This window comes from Balaenoptera borealis (genome assembly GCF_965194805.1).
Source record: "Balaenoptera borealis genome assembly, chromosome: 4".
In the NCBI taxonomy this organism is placed as follows: Eukaryota; Metazoa; Chordata; class Mammalia; order Artiodactyla; family Balaenopteridae; genus Balaenoptera; species Balaenoptera borealis.
The window spans coordinates 6,736,902-6,754,232 of record NC_138861.1 but is presented as its reverse complement, the minus strand read 5'-3'; the positions used below and the strand labels follow the sequence as shown (position 1 = coordinate 6,754,232).

At 38.5% G+C, this 17,331-nt stretch overlaps 1 protein-coding gene across 1 annotated transcript; it reads left to right on the top strand.

The window, feature by feature from the left end:
* Positions 1–2,097: 2,097 nt before the first annotated feature.
* On the top strand, positions 2,098–16,858 carry LOC309628500 (ATP synthase F(0) complex subunit B1, mitochondrial-like; the record flags this gene model as incomplete). Its single annotated transcript, XM_082391597.1, is given in 6 exon segments — positions 2,098–2,110; positions 7,271–7,428; positions 12,876–12,891; positions 13,079–13,535; positions 13,537–13,554; positions 13,556–16,858. Coding segments are annotated over 6 exon segments (1,038 nt in total). The 3' UTR covers positions 13,932–16,858.
* Between the last annotated feature and the right edge of the window lie 473 nt (positions 16,859–17,331).

Below are 17,331 nucleotides of genomic sequence, written 5' to 3'. Positions count from 1 at the left end.
GGTAGGTTGCTTATCATTGTTTAGATCTTTTTCTGAGGTTTTGTCTTGTGTACTCATTTGGAACATATTTCTCTGTCTTCTCATTTTGCCTGATTCTCAGTGTTCGTTTCTATATATCAGGTAGGTCTGGTATTTTTCCTGATCTTGGAGAAGTGGCCTTATGTACAGGACACCACATGGGGCCCAGCAACATATTCCTCTCCGGCCATCAGAGCTAAATGCTTCAGGGGTGTCCCTTATGCGGGCTGTGTGCTCCCTTCCCCTTCAGTTGTGGCCGAGCTGATTACTGTGGGTGCATTGAGGCTGGACCCCCACTAGGCTGGTTGCAAGGCCTTGCCTTGTGGCTGCTCCAGCCACTGGTGGGGGAGGCTGGCTTCCTGAGCGGCCAGATGTGTGGCCCCGTGGTGCATGGCTACTGTGGGCTTGGTGGTGATTGGGGCCGGCCTGCGGTGCTAACAGGCTAGAGAAAGGATTTCCAATTGGCACTTGACAGCGCTGGTGTTATCACAGAAGGACAAGCCCCTGGATGGCTGCCACCAGTGTTTCAGTGCCCAGGGGGAGTCCCAGCCTTCTCCTGACTCTCGGGAGCTCCCCACGTTCCCAGGTGGGTATGTCCCAGGTGCCTTTCAAACTAGTGCCTCTGGGCTGGGTTACTGAGAGGGTGAGATTTGGCAAGCACCCTTTAGGAGCAGAGTCTCTGTTTCTTACAGCTCTCTGGCTCTCCTGAATGTAAGGCCCACTCGTTTTCAAAGCCCAACATTCTGGGGGTTTATCTTCCTGGTGCAGGACCTCCGAGCTGGGCGTCCCTGTGTGGGGCTTGGACTCCTTGCTCCCGGGAAGGGTCTCTGCAGCTATGGTGTCCCTCCAGCCTGAGGGTCCTGACTAGACTGCGTCTTTGCCCCTCCTGCATGTCACTGTTACTCCTTCTTTATATCTTTAGTTGTGTAAAGGCTTTGCTGTTAATCTTCATGTCGCTGTCACGGGTGGCTGTTCTGTAAATTGTTGTAATTTTGGTGTGCCTGAGAGGGGAGGGGGCTGAGGTTTTCCTACTCAACCGTCTTGATCCCCTCCCCGCAACAGTCAATTTTAAATGTTTAAAACTTTAAAGTCAAGACACAGCAGTATAAGCATGTTATTTTATGGTATGACAAAAACCCAAAGAATTAAAAGCATATACAGTTAAGTGAGGGAACCACAGCCGAGTCCACCGAGGAAGCCTACATTTGGGGAAACATGCAACAGGGGACTATTGCTTTTCTTTATAAACCCTATTTTATAGGTGTCGTGTTTGGTGTTTACAGTGCACTATTTTTGTTTGTTGGCATTTTTGTTTTGTTTTTCCATGTTCTGGTACTTTGTTAAAATTCGTTTTCTAAATCTGTGAAATCTTGTCTCAAAGAACATGTACTTTACACTTCTCAAACATTCATTTAAGGTACTACGTTTGAACTAATAAGGCAAGATAGAAATCATTACATATTTGTTTTTGTCTTTAAAAAGACTAAATTTTAGTACAGAAGCTAAGACATGCATAAAAATATGTATACTACAAGATAGAAATGGAAAATTACTAAACAATTGCAACAAGAATTTAGAAGCGGAAGAAATTCTTCATTACTGAATTTATCGTAGACAATGATGAATTCGTTTTTCCATAATAACAATTATGCAACATCTTCTGTTTTCTTTATTTTTACCTGCTTCCTTGGATTACAATCAGAAATTGGGGCAGTGGAGACTTCTTTGGTGGTCCAGTGGTTAAGATTGCACTCTCACTGCAAGGGGCACGGGTTCAATCCCGGTTGGGTAACTAAGATCCCACATATGGCAAAGTACAGCCAAAAAATATATATATATATATATACTGGGGCAGTGATTTTACGAACTGAAGATCTAAATTAGTATGGAAGTTTGGAAAGCAACAGAAATAAACCCACCTGTATCCAAGGTATTTGGTTGTCAAGAACCCAGCTGCAAGGGAAGGAAAAGCAGAAGCATTCACTAAAACATTATAAGAGGTACTCTGGAGAGACCATTGCATCTGGAGACAGCAAAAGCCCCACTGTATCATTAGGGTAAACTGTATAAATTACGAGAATGCCAAAGGCAGGTAAGCTTTGCTGACATCAAAGACCCATGGAAGCATTGATGTATTCCAATATTATAAAATAACAGATAATCTTGGTGCAGTTCTTAACACACACAAAAATATACTTTTTTAGTGAGCTTTACTTACTAAAAACAGAAATGTGTTTTTTTTCTTTAAAACTCTTTCTTACTTCTGTAAAAGATAAACTGAAGCATATTAAAATTTTTGAGTTTATTTGAGCAAAAATTCATTTCAATCAGGTAACGTCAATGGGAAGTGGTTAGGAGCATTCCACTGACAGGGTCTGGTGGGAGAGACTTCTACAGAGAAAAGGCTGAAGAAAAGTAAGGAAATTACTGATTGGCGACAAATTATAGTCTAGTTGGCTGTGATTGGTTGTCCTTAGGTTTCAATTTCCTAAACTTGAGGTGTTTTTTTTTCACTTTGGTAGCCACCTCAACCTAATGCCCTCCTCATTTAATTAATTTAATACTTCCTAATATGTCAAAATGACAGCATGCATATAATTTCTTTTATTTAGAAATACGACTGAGTAAAACATATTCTGGTGAAATGTCATGCCACTTTCAAAGACATCAGCCAGCAAAGGAGGGTGGCTAGAGATGGTTTTCCCTTAGTAAAGCATCAGTCCACTTAAGGCTTGTTGTACTGTTCATAATCAGAAGAAAGTTAGAGATGATGGATCTTCTCTGTTGGTCTCGGTCATCATTAAGTCCCGAGCTGTTTGGAGAACTTTCACCTAGATCTGCGAACAAAAGGGAGTGAAATGTTTTCCTTTTTTAATCTTGTTTTGCTTGTCCTTTGAAGTAGGCTGGGATAAACTTTTATTGTGAACACGTTATCACTTTCATGTTTAATTTGGAGCAGAGGATAGGGCTTTTGAAAAAGCTAGCTGTTGTCTGCAGTGATATTTTTTCCAAAACATCTGTGGTGATTAATTCAACAGTTAATTTGTGCGCTGTGAAAGGAAACAGGTCATGAAGTGGGGTTTTCAATATGCAAAGATTTGGTAGCGCTCCTTAAGGAAATGACTGAATAAGTGTGCTCTATAATGTAATATATGTTCTCTAGGAGCCTGAGTGTGAAAACAGTAGTGTCTATTTTATTTGTTATTTCTGTGTTTGGCTTTGATTTCAACAACCCTAATTATGTGACAAATGTCTCTATTTCAAAGACTACTCTATATAGATACTAAGACAAAAGAAAGAGGCAGTGTTCTTAAAGGAATGTTTCAACTATCTCTGTCCCTACCCTACATACCTCTATGTTGTTACAGTTGGAAATAAAATGGATATTGGGGGGAAGGGAGGGAAATGCTCTCTTACCAGATGCTGGGCCCTGACAGCAAGAGGACTTTGCTCTTGATGCGGGGGGAGTCTGAGAATTAACTGCTCTGGAGACGTGGTCAGAGAGTGGGCCACCCACAGGATTCTAGGTAGAAGCTGGAAGTGAAGTTATTCTCTTTGTTTTGGTTTGCTCGAAGTATTTTTCTCAAACTGGAATAAGTCTGATGTAAGATCTGAAAAACAGACACCTAATCATTAATTCCAGCTGTTGGGTCCCCCCAAGGGAGGAGTCTCACTCACCAGTGAGTTTTGGATGTTCTCTATTATCTTCTGTGTTCTCTGGGCCCTGCTTAGATGGATGAAGCATTCTCTGGCCACTGTCTTGGCTTTTATGTTATACATAATATTTTAGCTAAGGCTGTTTCTTATCATTACCTCACACAGCATACAGAGCATACTTTAGAAATATATATAATGCTGGGACTTCCCTGGTGGCGCAGTGGTTAAGAATCCACCTGCCAATGCAGGGGACATGGGTTCGAGCCCTGGTCCGAGAAGATCCCACATGCCGTGGAGCAACTAAGCCCCGTGAGCCACAACTACCGAGCTTGCACTCTAGAGTCCGCAAGCCACAACTACTGAGCTCACGTGCCACAACTACTGAGCCTGTGCTCCTAGAGCCCGTGCTCCGCAACAAGAGAAGCCACTGCAATGAGAAGCCCACGCACTGCAACGAAGAGTAGTCCCCGCTCGCTGCAACTAGAGAAAGCCCACGTGCAGCTACAAAGACCCAACACAGCCAAAAATAAATTAAAAATAAATAAATAAATTTATTTAAAAAAAAAGAAATACATATAATGTTTACATATAACAGTATTTTCTTATATCTTTTGATGCAGTTATGGTAAATATCTGTTTTGGATATAATGGGAAGAGGAAAAGTAGAGGGCTTTGCAATTTCCTGAAAGCCATGTTTATCACAGTTTCTTTTCAGGGAACTATCCTATATGCCAAATATCTGTTCCTTGGAATTAGTCTGGACAGGTTTATCTGTTTGTGTGTATGAACAGAATTCTTAGTAGTTTAACAGCTGTGGAACCTGGGCAAAACTTTCAGATTGATATTGCCCTCTAGATTAAAAATAGTTTTCTTTTTCTGTATTTAAGATACATCTTTCTGGCTCTTTTCATACAAGGGATTGTTTAGACAGAAATATTTTTTTTTCTTTATGAAGCACAGTAAGCTTCTTCCAGAACTTTTTAGGCCAGTGAAATGAAATATTACAAGATGTGATCAAAACTGATAAAAATAAGGTGGTCTTTGAATCTAAATTTTTTTCGTTATATCTTACATTGAGGTCATAAAACTTAACTACAGTGAACCACCTGAAAGTGATGTAAAACTGGAAACGTGATAAAATACACAAAGTCTAAGTAATCTTGGAAAAATGCAACTCAGGCTTTGATACAGCTAGCCCTGTGTGATGTTTATGATAAATACAAACATACATACATCAATTTCCCATTCACACAAACACACTATTTTTAGTAAATTAACCTCTATCAGGGCAGAGTGGTACAAGTAGTATCCACAGATTGTTTTTAAAAGTATTATGAAAAATTCTTGCTTATATTTACAAAAGGCTACCCTGACATAGCCTTACTCAGGAGTGAGGATGAAAAAGAAAATTCTGAGACCTCTCTCACAGGTCTCTGAAGGGTTAGTGAAGGGCCTCCGTGGGGTAGTTATTGATCCTCCTAAGTAGGTTCTGGCAGTTTTGAACAGCCAGGTGTTTATTCACACAAGTAAATGCATTGTTTTGGCATTAGGAGGCGAAGAGGAAGGGGTACAAAGATGTGTAAACCATGTTCCTGCCTAGATAGTTTGTGGTAAAGAAACATATATGAAATATATCACTATTACACAAGCTCTCATATTCTGGTGATAAAAACACGTAATATAAAGATGTAAGAACTCAGAAGAAAGAGGAATCACATTTGGAATGTTGGCAGGAAAGACTGCAGAGTGTTTTATTTGATTTGGGGCTTGCAGCATTATTGTTTAGGAACTGAGGGTGCAATGAGGAAAGGTAGAGAAGTACAAGGGTTTTTAGGAAAGAGAAGCAATAAAATGTTTTCCGGAACAAAACATTCGTCTAAGGTATGAAGACGGCTGTAAAGCTTGAAAAGCAATTAAGTCCATATGGTACAAGTCCGTATATTCCAAGTTTCATAATTTATATTTAACGTACTGGTCTTTAGAAAGAAAAGCCATGGCAGGAGCACAGGACCACAAGGTAAAATAAAATATTATTTATTCAGACACATTGTGCAAAATACTTAAAAATAACTGGATGTTACTTAGCACCAGGAATGGCAGAATGGTTCCCTAACTTCCAAAACAGACAGCATGTTACACTTTCTCCTCTTCCTGGTCATTCAGTTCTTTTACATTCTTACATGGTAACCCAATTTATACACAATGTTCGACGTTTAGTTTTCTCTTTTAAATTTACTTGGATATGAGTGCTTCTGATGACAAATGCTGGAGTATTCATTCCTATCTATCTTGAAAATCTAGACATATAAAAGTCTTTTAAAGTACTTTTCATCTGTAAGGAACAGAATTCTCTAAGATTATTAATTGTGACTACACAGAAAAATTTCCAGAGATTTCCAGAAAGGTCACAAAAGTAAAAGCCACTTTTTTTTTTTTTTTTTTTAGTGAGCACACCCTTATCTCTGTGACACTAACAGCCGACACCATGGTCTGTCTATCTCTTTTTAAATTCTCTCTCTTATCTTTGAAAAATAAAAATGCACACATAAAAAAAAGACCAAATGTCATGTCAGCCCAGATTAGTGCGTGTGCGTGCACACACACACACACACACACACACACACACACACACCCTAGAAGGCTTTTACAGAATGTTTATAGCAGCTTTACTTACAATAACCTCAAACTGGAAACAGGCCAGGTGCCCATAGATAGGAGAATAAACAGACAAATTGAGATAAAATTATACAATTTAATTCTACCCAGCAATAAAACGGAACTCATTTAGATAAAAACAATATAAATCAGCACAAAAAGAGTGAAAGAACCTTACACAAAATAATGCATTGTATATTATTCTGTACATATGAACTTGTAGAATTGGCAAAACTTTTCTATGGTGAGAGAAAAACAATGGTTGTCTCTGGAGTCTGTGGACACAGAATGGATGGGAAAGTGAAGGGATTTGGGGTCTAGGGTAATGTTTATATCTCGAGACATTTGGGGGTTACATGTATCTACCCACTTGTCAAAACTCAGTGAATGTTCACCTAAAATTTCTGCACTTCACTGTATGTAAGTTTAAACCCTAAAGAAAATAAACCAGCAAACAAATGTTAAATCATAGTAAATGATATGCAAGATGAAGTATTTAGGGAAAGTCTACTTCTGTCTGAAATTTACTTTGAAACATATCAAAAATAAGATTTATAGATGAGGATTAGAGGGTTGGATACATATGTTATAAAGTATGCACAGTATGATGCTTAAGTATAGAAACTAGGCCGTGGTGGGTATGTTGATGGTCACTGACAAAGTCTTTTAAGTTTTCCAATTTGCAAATTTTCACAATTAAATCCTGGAAAACTTATTTTTTGTTTGTTTCTTTTTACTATATTACAGCACTGAAAACAATGTCTGGTATTAGGGAGTATCCAATCAAATATTAGAAAGAAAAAATAACGAATGGATAAATAAGGAGAATTACGAACATGAAGCCCCAATATCCAGTCAGCAGGGCCCTTTTCTTGGTATTTTACTAATCGTCTTTGTGACCCCGACTATAACCTGACCCTACTCTTTTCTTCTTTCCCAGAACAGCGCTGCCAACCAGTTGAGATGATCCGGAGAGAATCAAATTCTTTCTCAACCTCAGAGGATCAACATCTGGATGGTCCCCATCCAGGGAAAGCGGCAGAGGAGGAAGTTACAGAAACAGGTTATTATTTTGAACATAATAATTTCAGAAAATCCGTAATCTTAGATGGGTTCAGTAGTTTGAGGTTTTTGGTGCTGTCGTTTTAATGCTTAATATTCCTCAGTTGGTCTTTCAGACTTCTGTCACTTCCCCCGTCTCACATCCAAGATGGAGCGTGATTTAAGAACAACTGGACAGGGCAGCTCCCTGAATTGCTGACTCTGGTACAAAACTTGTCTCGTCTGAATATTCTGCTTGCTGAATATTTTGCTGCTGAAATCTTTGTCTGGGGTAAACTCTGGTCTTCTCCCATGCCTTTCTGCAATTTTCTTTGACCAGGTTTGTATTGGTTTCATAGGGCAGCCATAACAAATTACCCAAACTTGGTAACTTAAAACAACAAGCATGTATGCTCTCACAGATCTGGAGACCAGAAGTCTGAATGCAAGGTGCAGGCAGGTTTCATTCTTTTTGGTTTTTTAAATTATTTATTTTTTTATTAAAGTATAGTTGATTATTTACAATGTTTCAGGTGTACAGCAAAGTGATTCAGTTATACATACTTATGTGTGTATATACATCTATTCCTTTTCAGATTCTTTTCCCTTATAGTTTATTACAAGATACTGAACACATTTCCCTGTGCTATACAGTAGGGCCTTGTTGTTTTTCTATTGTATATATAGTGGTGTGTATCTGTTAATCCTAAATTCCCAATTTATCCCTCCCCCTCCACTTTCCCCTTTGGTAACCATAACTTTGTTCATTTGTTTTGTATGTCTGTGAGTCTGTTTCTCTTTTGTAAATGAGTTCCTTTGTATCTTTTTTTTTTTAATATTCCACATATAAGTGATATCATATGATATTTGTCTTTCTCTGTCTGACTTACTTCGCTTAGTATGATAATCTCTAGGTGCATCAACGTTGCTGCAATTGGCATTATTTCATTCTTTTTTATGGCTGAGTAATATTCCATTATATATAGATGTACCTCTATATGTCTCTTTGTCTTTTCATGTGACCTTCTTATAAAAACAGCAGTCATTGGATTTAGGGTCCATCCTAATCTACTACGACTTTACCTTAACTAAGTACATTTGCAGACATCCAATTTCTAAATAATATCACATTCTGAGGTTCTGAGTGGGCATGAATATTGTGTGGAGGCACTATTCAAGCCAGTACAAACCTCAGGGTGATTCTAGCTTTGCTTAATCTGTGAAATCTGACTGTAGTTCCCAGTCGTGGTACAGGCATCCTGTCTTATAGCCCTCAGTGACAGGCCACTTTTCCATGTGGAAGTAGCCAATTCTGACATCCTACTCAAACAGGTTTCATCTGATGTCTGTGTCTCTCTTCATTAGAAATTCAGGATATTCTGTGTTCAGATATCAAACTGCTGCTAATTCAGGGACCATACTTTCAGAACCAGTGCTCTAGATATAAATAGCATAGTTTGTCCTCACCTACTTTGGTCTGAGAAGAAAATCTGGACACACATATAGACACATTTCCCCACACTCCTTCTCAGTTAGAAGGTGAGGGATTCAAGTTTTTTTTTTTTTTTTAATTTTATTTATTTATTTATGGCTGTGTTGGGTCTTCATTTCTGTGCGAGGGCTTTCTCTAGTTGCGGCAAGTGGGGGCCACTCTTCATTGCAGTGCGTGGGCCTCTCACTATCGTGGCCTCTCTTGTTGCGGAGCACAGGCTCCAGACGCACAGGCTCAGTAATTGTGGCTCACAGGCCTAGTTGCTCTGCGGCATGTGGGATCTTCCCAGACCAGGGTTCGAACCCGTGTCTCCTGCATTGGCAGGCAGACCCTCAACCACTGCGCCACCAGGGAAGCCCGGGATTCAAGTTTTCTACCTTCTCTACACAAGATCCCTTCCAGCTTAGCATAATAAGCTTCGCTGGCTAACAGTTCTCAGAGGAAATGATATACTAATCATTTTATGAGAAAAACCCTATGGAAGAGTGGCCTAGACTAGCTGTCAATACGGAAAATGGGAAATAAAGAAATTTACAAAATTCTTTCTTCTAGAGAAATCCTGGCATTTCTTCAATTTCTTATTACTTTTAGTTTGGAAGCTGAATTTTAAGTTTCTTTTTCCTTGCTTTCTGGTTATCTCAGCAAACTGAATTTCCACACTGTTAGAAGTCAAACTGAAGTATATTAAGATTTTGTAGAGCTTATTTGAGCAAACATCAATTTGAATTGGGTAACGCCAAACAGAAAATGGCTCAGAGCTCTCCACAAGCAGGAGATGAAGAAAAGTCTTTTGTAGAGCAGACATGCAAGCAAAGCAAGGAAATTATTTGGTTGGCTATAGGTCTAGTGATTGTCTTATTTGGGAAGCTTAGATGGCTGTTTGTGACTGGTGGTTCTTGAGTTTTGATTTTTTAACCTTGAGGCATTTACAGGGATTGACTCTGGCTTGGGTTTCAGCTTGCTTTTACAAGCTGCTAAGGCTTTAGAGCCCTGTTGGGCTGCACCTTGCAGACCTAGAAGCCCTCCGCTTGCTCAGCTTCAAGACCGAAGACAGGGTCCTGAGTCAGCAACTGAGACGTCAATGGTTTAATGGCTGGGGGATCTTACAGGTCTGAAGCAAGGCCCTGGAGCAATCCCCCACCATGTGTGGCAGACGGCAGGCAGGACATGGTGTCAACATTTGCTCCCGGGGGGAAGGGGGAACTGCCAGTTATAGGGGAATTGAGGTCAGGTTGGCTCATTTGTTACCAGCGAAACCAGCAGAAGGGGACGTCCCTTGCCACCCCTTTGATAAGAACAATCACGAGCTGAGTTCTGGGGCAAGTAGGTAGGAATGTCAGTCATGTGAGCAGGGTGTAGGTGAAGCAGGTGCTGGTCAATCAGGGGAGGTACAGAGAGCAAGAGAACAGCCACCTTGAGTGGCCTGACTGTACAAGCTCCCTCGGCCTAATGGCCTCCTGTTTACTGAATTTAACAGCACAGCCCACACCCCTGGGGCAAGTGGATCCCTGAGGCTAACCAGTTCATGTACGGGGAAATGCAAAAAGGAAAGCGCAGTAATAAAACAAATACCACACCTATCACAAATATTCACTCTTTTGATTTTTTTAACAAATATTTATCAATTGCCAGCAACAGTCTCAGCATCTTGTGCACAGTATTTCATACACATTACTTGTTTTAATAACTCACAACAGATGGATGTACTCTACCATCCTATTGCATATTGTTGTTCAGTACTCCCTGGGTGTCACAGCATTTTTCCTGCATTTTTTCATTTGCAATTCAAAATTTCAAGAATTATAGTGCTTATTTTTAGCTGCAAGTATTGAAGCTCAGAGAGGCACAAGGTCATAGAACTATTACAAGAAAAAATCAGAAAAATCTGTTTTTATGAAGCCTAATTTAGTGCACTTTACATATAGCCCTAGAGAAAGGTTATGTAATTCTGTCTTTAAAAATAGTATTGTCTTAGGCATCTCACAGAATTTTTGAGGCTGAGGTTTATAATGTGTATCCCAAACAATACTTGGGGTAGAAGATTGTCTTTCTGTTCCACAGGGTTGTTAAAATAATTAAGTAACATTTACTTGAAAGATTTTACAAAAATTAAAATGAAATAACGTTATTTTGTATTATGTTTTTAGGCGCCTCACATGGTATTTTTTTTCAGACAGTGCTAGCTGACTTTGCCAATATTCATTTTCTATGTTTTTAGTAATAACAAAATCCTATTTTTAGCTATTTAGAGTAAAAACTACATTGTCAGACCCAATTGCACCCGAAAGAACCATGTGACTAACATGTAACCACATGTTTGAAATATAAATTTGAAATAAAAAAGCCATCTGCTGATGAGGAAAGGGCAAAAGCCATCTGCTGGTGAGGAAAGGGCAAAAGCCCTCTCTTACCATGAATCTTGCACTGTTATAAAGCAGAGATCTGCTACCGCTGGAGAACAGGACACTTGCTCCAACCCAAGAGCTCTCCCCAGAATACTCCAGGACCCAAAGCAGAAATCAGCTGCCACGGAAGATGGGTGAGGAGTGATAAGCCCCATTCTTGAGGCAAGAGCACATATGGCCTAAGCCCGCAGCTGTAGCAGAAGAACTGAGCGGCCCATCTGGTACCAATCATGAGCTTTTCATCTAGATAGAGGCAACAGAAGTTGACCTCTGGGCTTATGTCTAACTTCTGCACCTGTGTCACACCTGCGTGCTGAAAACTGAGGGAAGAGTAAAAACACTGGTTAAAAACTCTCAGGACATCTGGGATCTGCAATAAGTAAAAAGCAACAACATTCTGTCTCTGGAGTAATTTGAAGTCCGTGGTGCCCCAAATCCAGCTCAACTACTCACTAGATTGACTCAACCACTCCCATTTACAGTAGGACAGAAAAAGAGGTGTGCCTATTTCCATGCATTAAAACTATCTACCTCAATCTCTACTCTATATACAATGCCCAATATTTATTGATAATAAAAACTATGAGACAGTAAAACATGAAAAAGTTACCCACTGTCAAGAGAAAAAGCAATCAATAAAACCAGACTCAGATTTGACCCAGATGTTGGAAATATCAGAGACTGTAACATAATTATGATTAATATTATTATGGTTTAATAGAAAGGTTTTACTTCAAATCACTTTAAAACAGCAGTATGTTCAACATACACAGTAGAATATATTTTAAACTATACAAATATACATTAAGCTGTTTTCAATGATATTAGCAGTAATAATATTAGAATCACTCTTTTCAAATTATACATATTTATATATAAAAATATATGTAAAATGTAGTTTTTAAGCGTGATATGCAAAGTATTTGAAATATAAATACAAAATGGTATGTGGATAAAACAAGCAAGCTTTTTTTTAAGCAAGTATTTTTGTTAAAGTTATTCAGAACCACAAATGTAGGTGTAAGAGAAACAGACTCAAAGAACTTAGTAAAAACACTGTATTTTTACAAATCCTAAATTTGAATTGTAAATACTACAAGCTCACAAGTATTTTTCTCTAAATAAGCCTATAAAAAGTGACCATCTGATAATAATAAGCACCCCTACTCTAAATGCCATTTTCCACTAAAGGGAAGCAGACAGCAGAAATATATAACTTTAGATCTGTGATAAGAAACATGCAAGATGAATCTGGACTATTTTATTGACTATAAAGGTTAAAAGCAAAGACTATGGGATCATATTAAAATCATACCTGAGCCACATTGAGGGGGCTCCTAGTAGCAAATAGGGACCGATCTGAATATTAAAAAGAATAAAACCTACACTAGAAACAAAGGCAACAGATATGTTAAACCTATGAGTTCTTAAAAAGAGTAAATAAAGAAACTGTAATGAAACTCTTCACATTTGAGTTTGGCTACAAACCAATTTGTTATTCTGAAAACTGCTAAACAAAGGGAAAGCATCAACCATGAATGTAGCCATTCCTACTAGAGCTATAAATTGTAATAACCTAATAATTGATGAGATATGTTATTTTTTAGGAAAGTATTTCAGAAGGTAAGTGCAGAAGGACTATCAAAGTTGAATATCAACAATTTGTAACCCCTGATGAAATAGTAAATCGAGCCAATGACCTTCAATGGCTGCCAATACTTTTATGAAAAAACTGCTGGGAAAATTTATTTTGCAAGAAAGAGACTGACAGCACCCAGATCACTGATGAATCTTAACATTTCTGAGTGAGAGATAATCAGGATCACATTTCATCTTGCTTCTGCCCCTGACGGAGTCTCCTGTCAGGGTCACTGGGGCCCAAAGACTGCAGTGCGGATACTAGCTGACCATGCTGCCCCGGTGGTACTTTCTGCCGCTACCGCAGCAGCCCCCTCGCTGGAGAACGCGACCCTCCTTGGTCCAGGGGTATTGCAGGCAACAAGGATCTTTCACACAGAGCAGCAAAGTCTTGCCCCTGTACCACCTCTTCCTGAATATGGAGGAAAAGTTCGATTTGGGCTGATGCCTGAGGAATTCTTCCAGTTCCTTTGTCCTAAAACTGGTGTAACAGGACCCTATGCGCTCAGAACTGGGCTTATCTTATATTTACTCTCCAAAGAAATATATGTGATAACTCCAAAGACCTTCTCTGCCATATCAACAATAGGGGTGCTTGTCTGTGTAGTTAAAAAATATGGTGCCTCTATTGGGATTTGCTGATAAACTATAGCAAGAAAACTGCCCAACTGGAAGAAGTGAAACAGGCTTCCATTAAACAAATCCAGGATGCGATTGATCTGGAGAAGTCACAGCAGGCACTGGTCCAAAAGCGCCATTACCTTTTTGATGTCCAGAAGAATGACATTGCCATGGCCTTGGAGGTCACTCACCGTGAATGGCTGCATAGAGTATACAAGGAGGTAAAGAATCGCCTGGACTGTCACATCTCTGTGCAGAATATGATGTGTCAGAAGGAACAAGAGCACGTGATAAACTGGGTGGAGAAGCACATGGTACAGAGCGTCTCTGTGCAACAGGAGAAGGAGACAATTGCCAAGTGCATTGCAAATCTAAAGCTGCTTGCAAAGAAGGCTCAAGCATAGCCAGTTCTGTAAATACATCTGTCCCAATTGAGACAGCTAGAAACAGTTGACTGACTAAATGGAAACTAGTCTATGCGACAAAACCTTTCTGTATTGCTGTCTACTGAAGTTACAGTTTCCCTTTCCTAATAATGAAGTTTGAGTTTCATATAATGAGAGAATTAAAACAATCTATTAGCCAGTAAGATGTTTCTCTCAACCTTCTTGCACTGCATTTTGAGTTGTTCCATGATCACTTTTGAATAAACAGTTTGCTTTGAATAAAATTTGGTACCTGACTAAAACTTATCAAGTTATAGTTTAAATTTGCATTAATTCAACCATCTTGCAATACAGTGACAGTTGAAACAAAGTTTTTCAAGATGTATAATTTTCTGAAATATTATTTCAACATTTATTATATGGGTAAAAATTAAAGATGTCATTGAACAGATAATATTGTTTATAAAACTATTAGGGGTAAGCTATTTCTTGCTGATAGGTTATGGGAAATTTAAAGCTTTTCAATATTCTTAAAATAACTAAAGGAAATCTTGTATATCAAATTATATCATTGACTTTATTTTCATTTTAGTAGTATGTCAACAGAAAATATTATGGACTCAATGTGTCATAAAATCACTCTCAAGAATCCAGCGGAGAAGTTAGAAAATTCTGCCCTCCCATCAGTTTGTCTACATTTAATTCTCCCATACTTGTATAGGATTTACTTGTAAACAAGTGGGTAACTTACATAACAGGAAATATTTGAAAATATGTACCATATGGATAACTGCTCTTTTCATTGACTTCCTCAGATTTTAATTATATAACAATCATTTAGGTCAGTACTTATTGATGGCTAATGTATTCATCTTATATAGAAATCAGACTGACATCATTATTAAGATATTACTTAAAGGAGATTTTGATAGGGTCAACAGAGGTGTTCCAAATTATTCATTAAACAAAGAATTGCTGTACCAAGCACAATCCTGCCCTGGTCATGCAGAGATAAAAAGTTCCTACCTCAGGGAGTTAAAAGTCTACTGCAAAGGCAGTAAGAATAGGTGATACAATACGGATTTTAGGTGTTTTGAGAGTGTAATGACAAGTATCAGTTTAGGTAGTCTCAATAGCCTCATTACTTCCCTGTGTATAACTGTATCAGTCAGCATTCAAACAGAGAAGCAGAACTACTAGGATATATGTTTCTATGTAAGGGATTTGACTTTATGCTGTCATGGGAGCTGGTTAAGCAATCTCTGTAAGCGCTTAATCTTTGTTTCTGATGAAGGAGCTTGACGTTCATGGAGCAGGCATTTAAGAAGGGAAGATGGATGTGAAGTGGGAGAGGGTAGGAACAAGTGGAAATCACAAGCACAGACTGAAACCCTTGTCAGTTTTTATTACCTCAGATCTTCATGGTATGATTGTCCTGCAAAACCCCAGGCCCTTCCTCACACACCTGGTCCAAAGGTTAGAGAAGCTGAAGGATGACCCAGGGGAAGGCTGGGAAGTTCTAGGCCCAGCTACAACTGGTAAGTCAACAGATCAGCACCAATACGTATAAGCCACCAAGTTGCTTCTTGGCATTCGCAGAGGCAGCTAGGCTAGGCATGAGGCTGTCAAAGCCCTCTGGCCAGTCACTTCAGACGGAGAACAGTTTCATGAGGGTCTCCTCATAAGGCCACCGGATCCAGGCAGAGAGTGACAGTGTGCCTTAGTCCCCAGAACCAGGGAACCAGATGAATGACATCCTGCTCTCACAGCAACATTTGCAACATGCTGCGGATAGCCTACACGATGCTCTGCCACCTGGACGTTACTGTTGCAGCCAGCTGTAGAGCACAGGATGCCCCTTTTGCACAGGGATGTGCTGGAGGAGTTTGTTTCCCTGTGCCCAGGGAGCTTGGTGTCACAAGCCAAAGTGAAGCCAGCCTGGAATGAGAAGGAGGTAATAAGCTGAGCAGGGTTCCTAGAGGCAAAACTCCAGACTACAGCCCCAAATCTCTACCTTCAGAATACCAGAGATTCATTTCTATGTGGTGGGTGTGGTTTGGTATGTACAAATTGGCTGCATGGTGATTGGTTGTGCCGTCTCAAATTAAGAGTATCACAATTATTTTTTAAATATATGATATGAAAAAGTCCAGTTGATCTGAAGTATTTTTGTATTAGCAAAAGAAATGGATTACATTTGTCAATGAAAAAAGGGAGACGTTAAATTCTTTACTTTTGTCATATATTTTGTAATGACCATAAAAATAATTTCTAATCAATGGTAACTAATAAGAATCTGAAGATCATTCCATCAAGTGGTCAATTACCTAATTCACTGGTTATTTTTAGCACCACTCATGGTGGAATAACCAGTTATCTTTCCTGATCTGCTGAAATATGAAGTAGACAGTATCACCTGTGATGTAATCTAGCCAGAAATATTTAACCTGAATCTATCGAGACTTAAGATGTAAATTCCAGTTTCCAGGAAATGCAGGAGACAGAGGAACAAGATAAATGACACCAGGGGAAGTAATTAAATTAGGGATTATGCTTCCATTTATTGGGTCATAGTGTTTTTCATTAAAATTTTTAATGTTCTCTGTTAAGATCCTGTAACTTTTTTTGTAAGATTTAGTCTAAAGACTTTCTATTCTTTATTAAGATTATAAGACATACCTGGCTAAAAATTAAATTTTCTGTTTGTTGTTGGAGTGAAAAATAAAATTAAGATTCAAATTGCTGCAAAAAAATTTTAAAAAATCACATTTCATGTGATACTCTAAGATATACATTGTACCATCAACGAATATGGGGTATTCTTTCAAAAAATTGACCTGAATTTCATCTATCTAAATGTGTTCCTGAAATACAGAACATAGAAAATGGGCACCTCATGGGTGTGATTCTCAAAATCTATAATATGGGAAATTTTACAAAACAAATTACCCAGTTTGTTCAGTAAAAAGTGTTTTTATTTCTCTAAAGGTTTTCTTTTTTCTTTTTTCTTTTTTTTTTAAGAGAGGTAGAACCTGTAGATTAAATAGACTTAATAAGCATATAATTCACATGCCAAGAGTAGACCTTGTTTTTATCCTAAATTGAACAAACTGTAAAAATATAATAAAATCAGGGAAATTTGAATAGTAACTGAATATTTGATAACATTAGGCAATTATTGCTAACTTTTAATTGTGATAGTGCATTATTTTTATGTTTAAAGAAAAGTATGCTTATCTGAAGCATTTACATATTAGACGATGCATGCTTTTGTTTTAAAATAATCTATATGTGTTAGGTTAGGGAGGAGGTGGTTGGGTATATGTATAATAAAATAAGATTGGCCATGAATTATTAGCTGTTTAAGCTCAGGGATGGGTACATAGGGGTTCACCATTTCTCTCCTTATTATGTATTT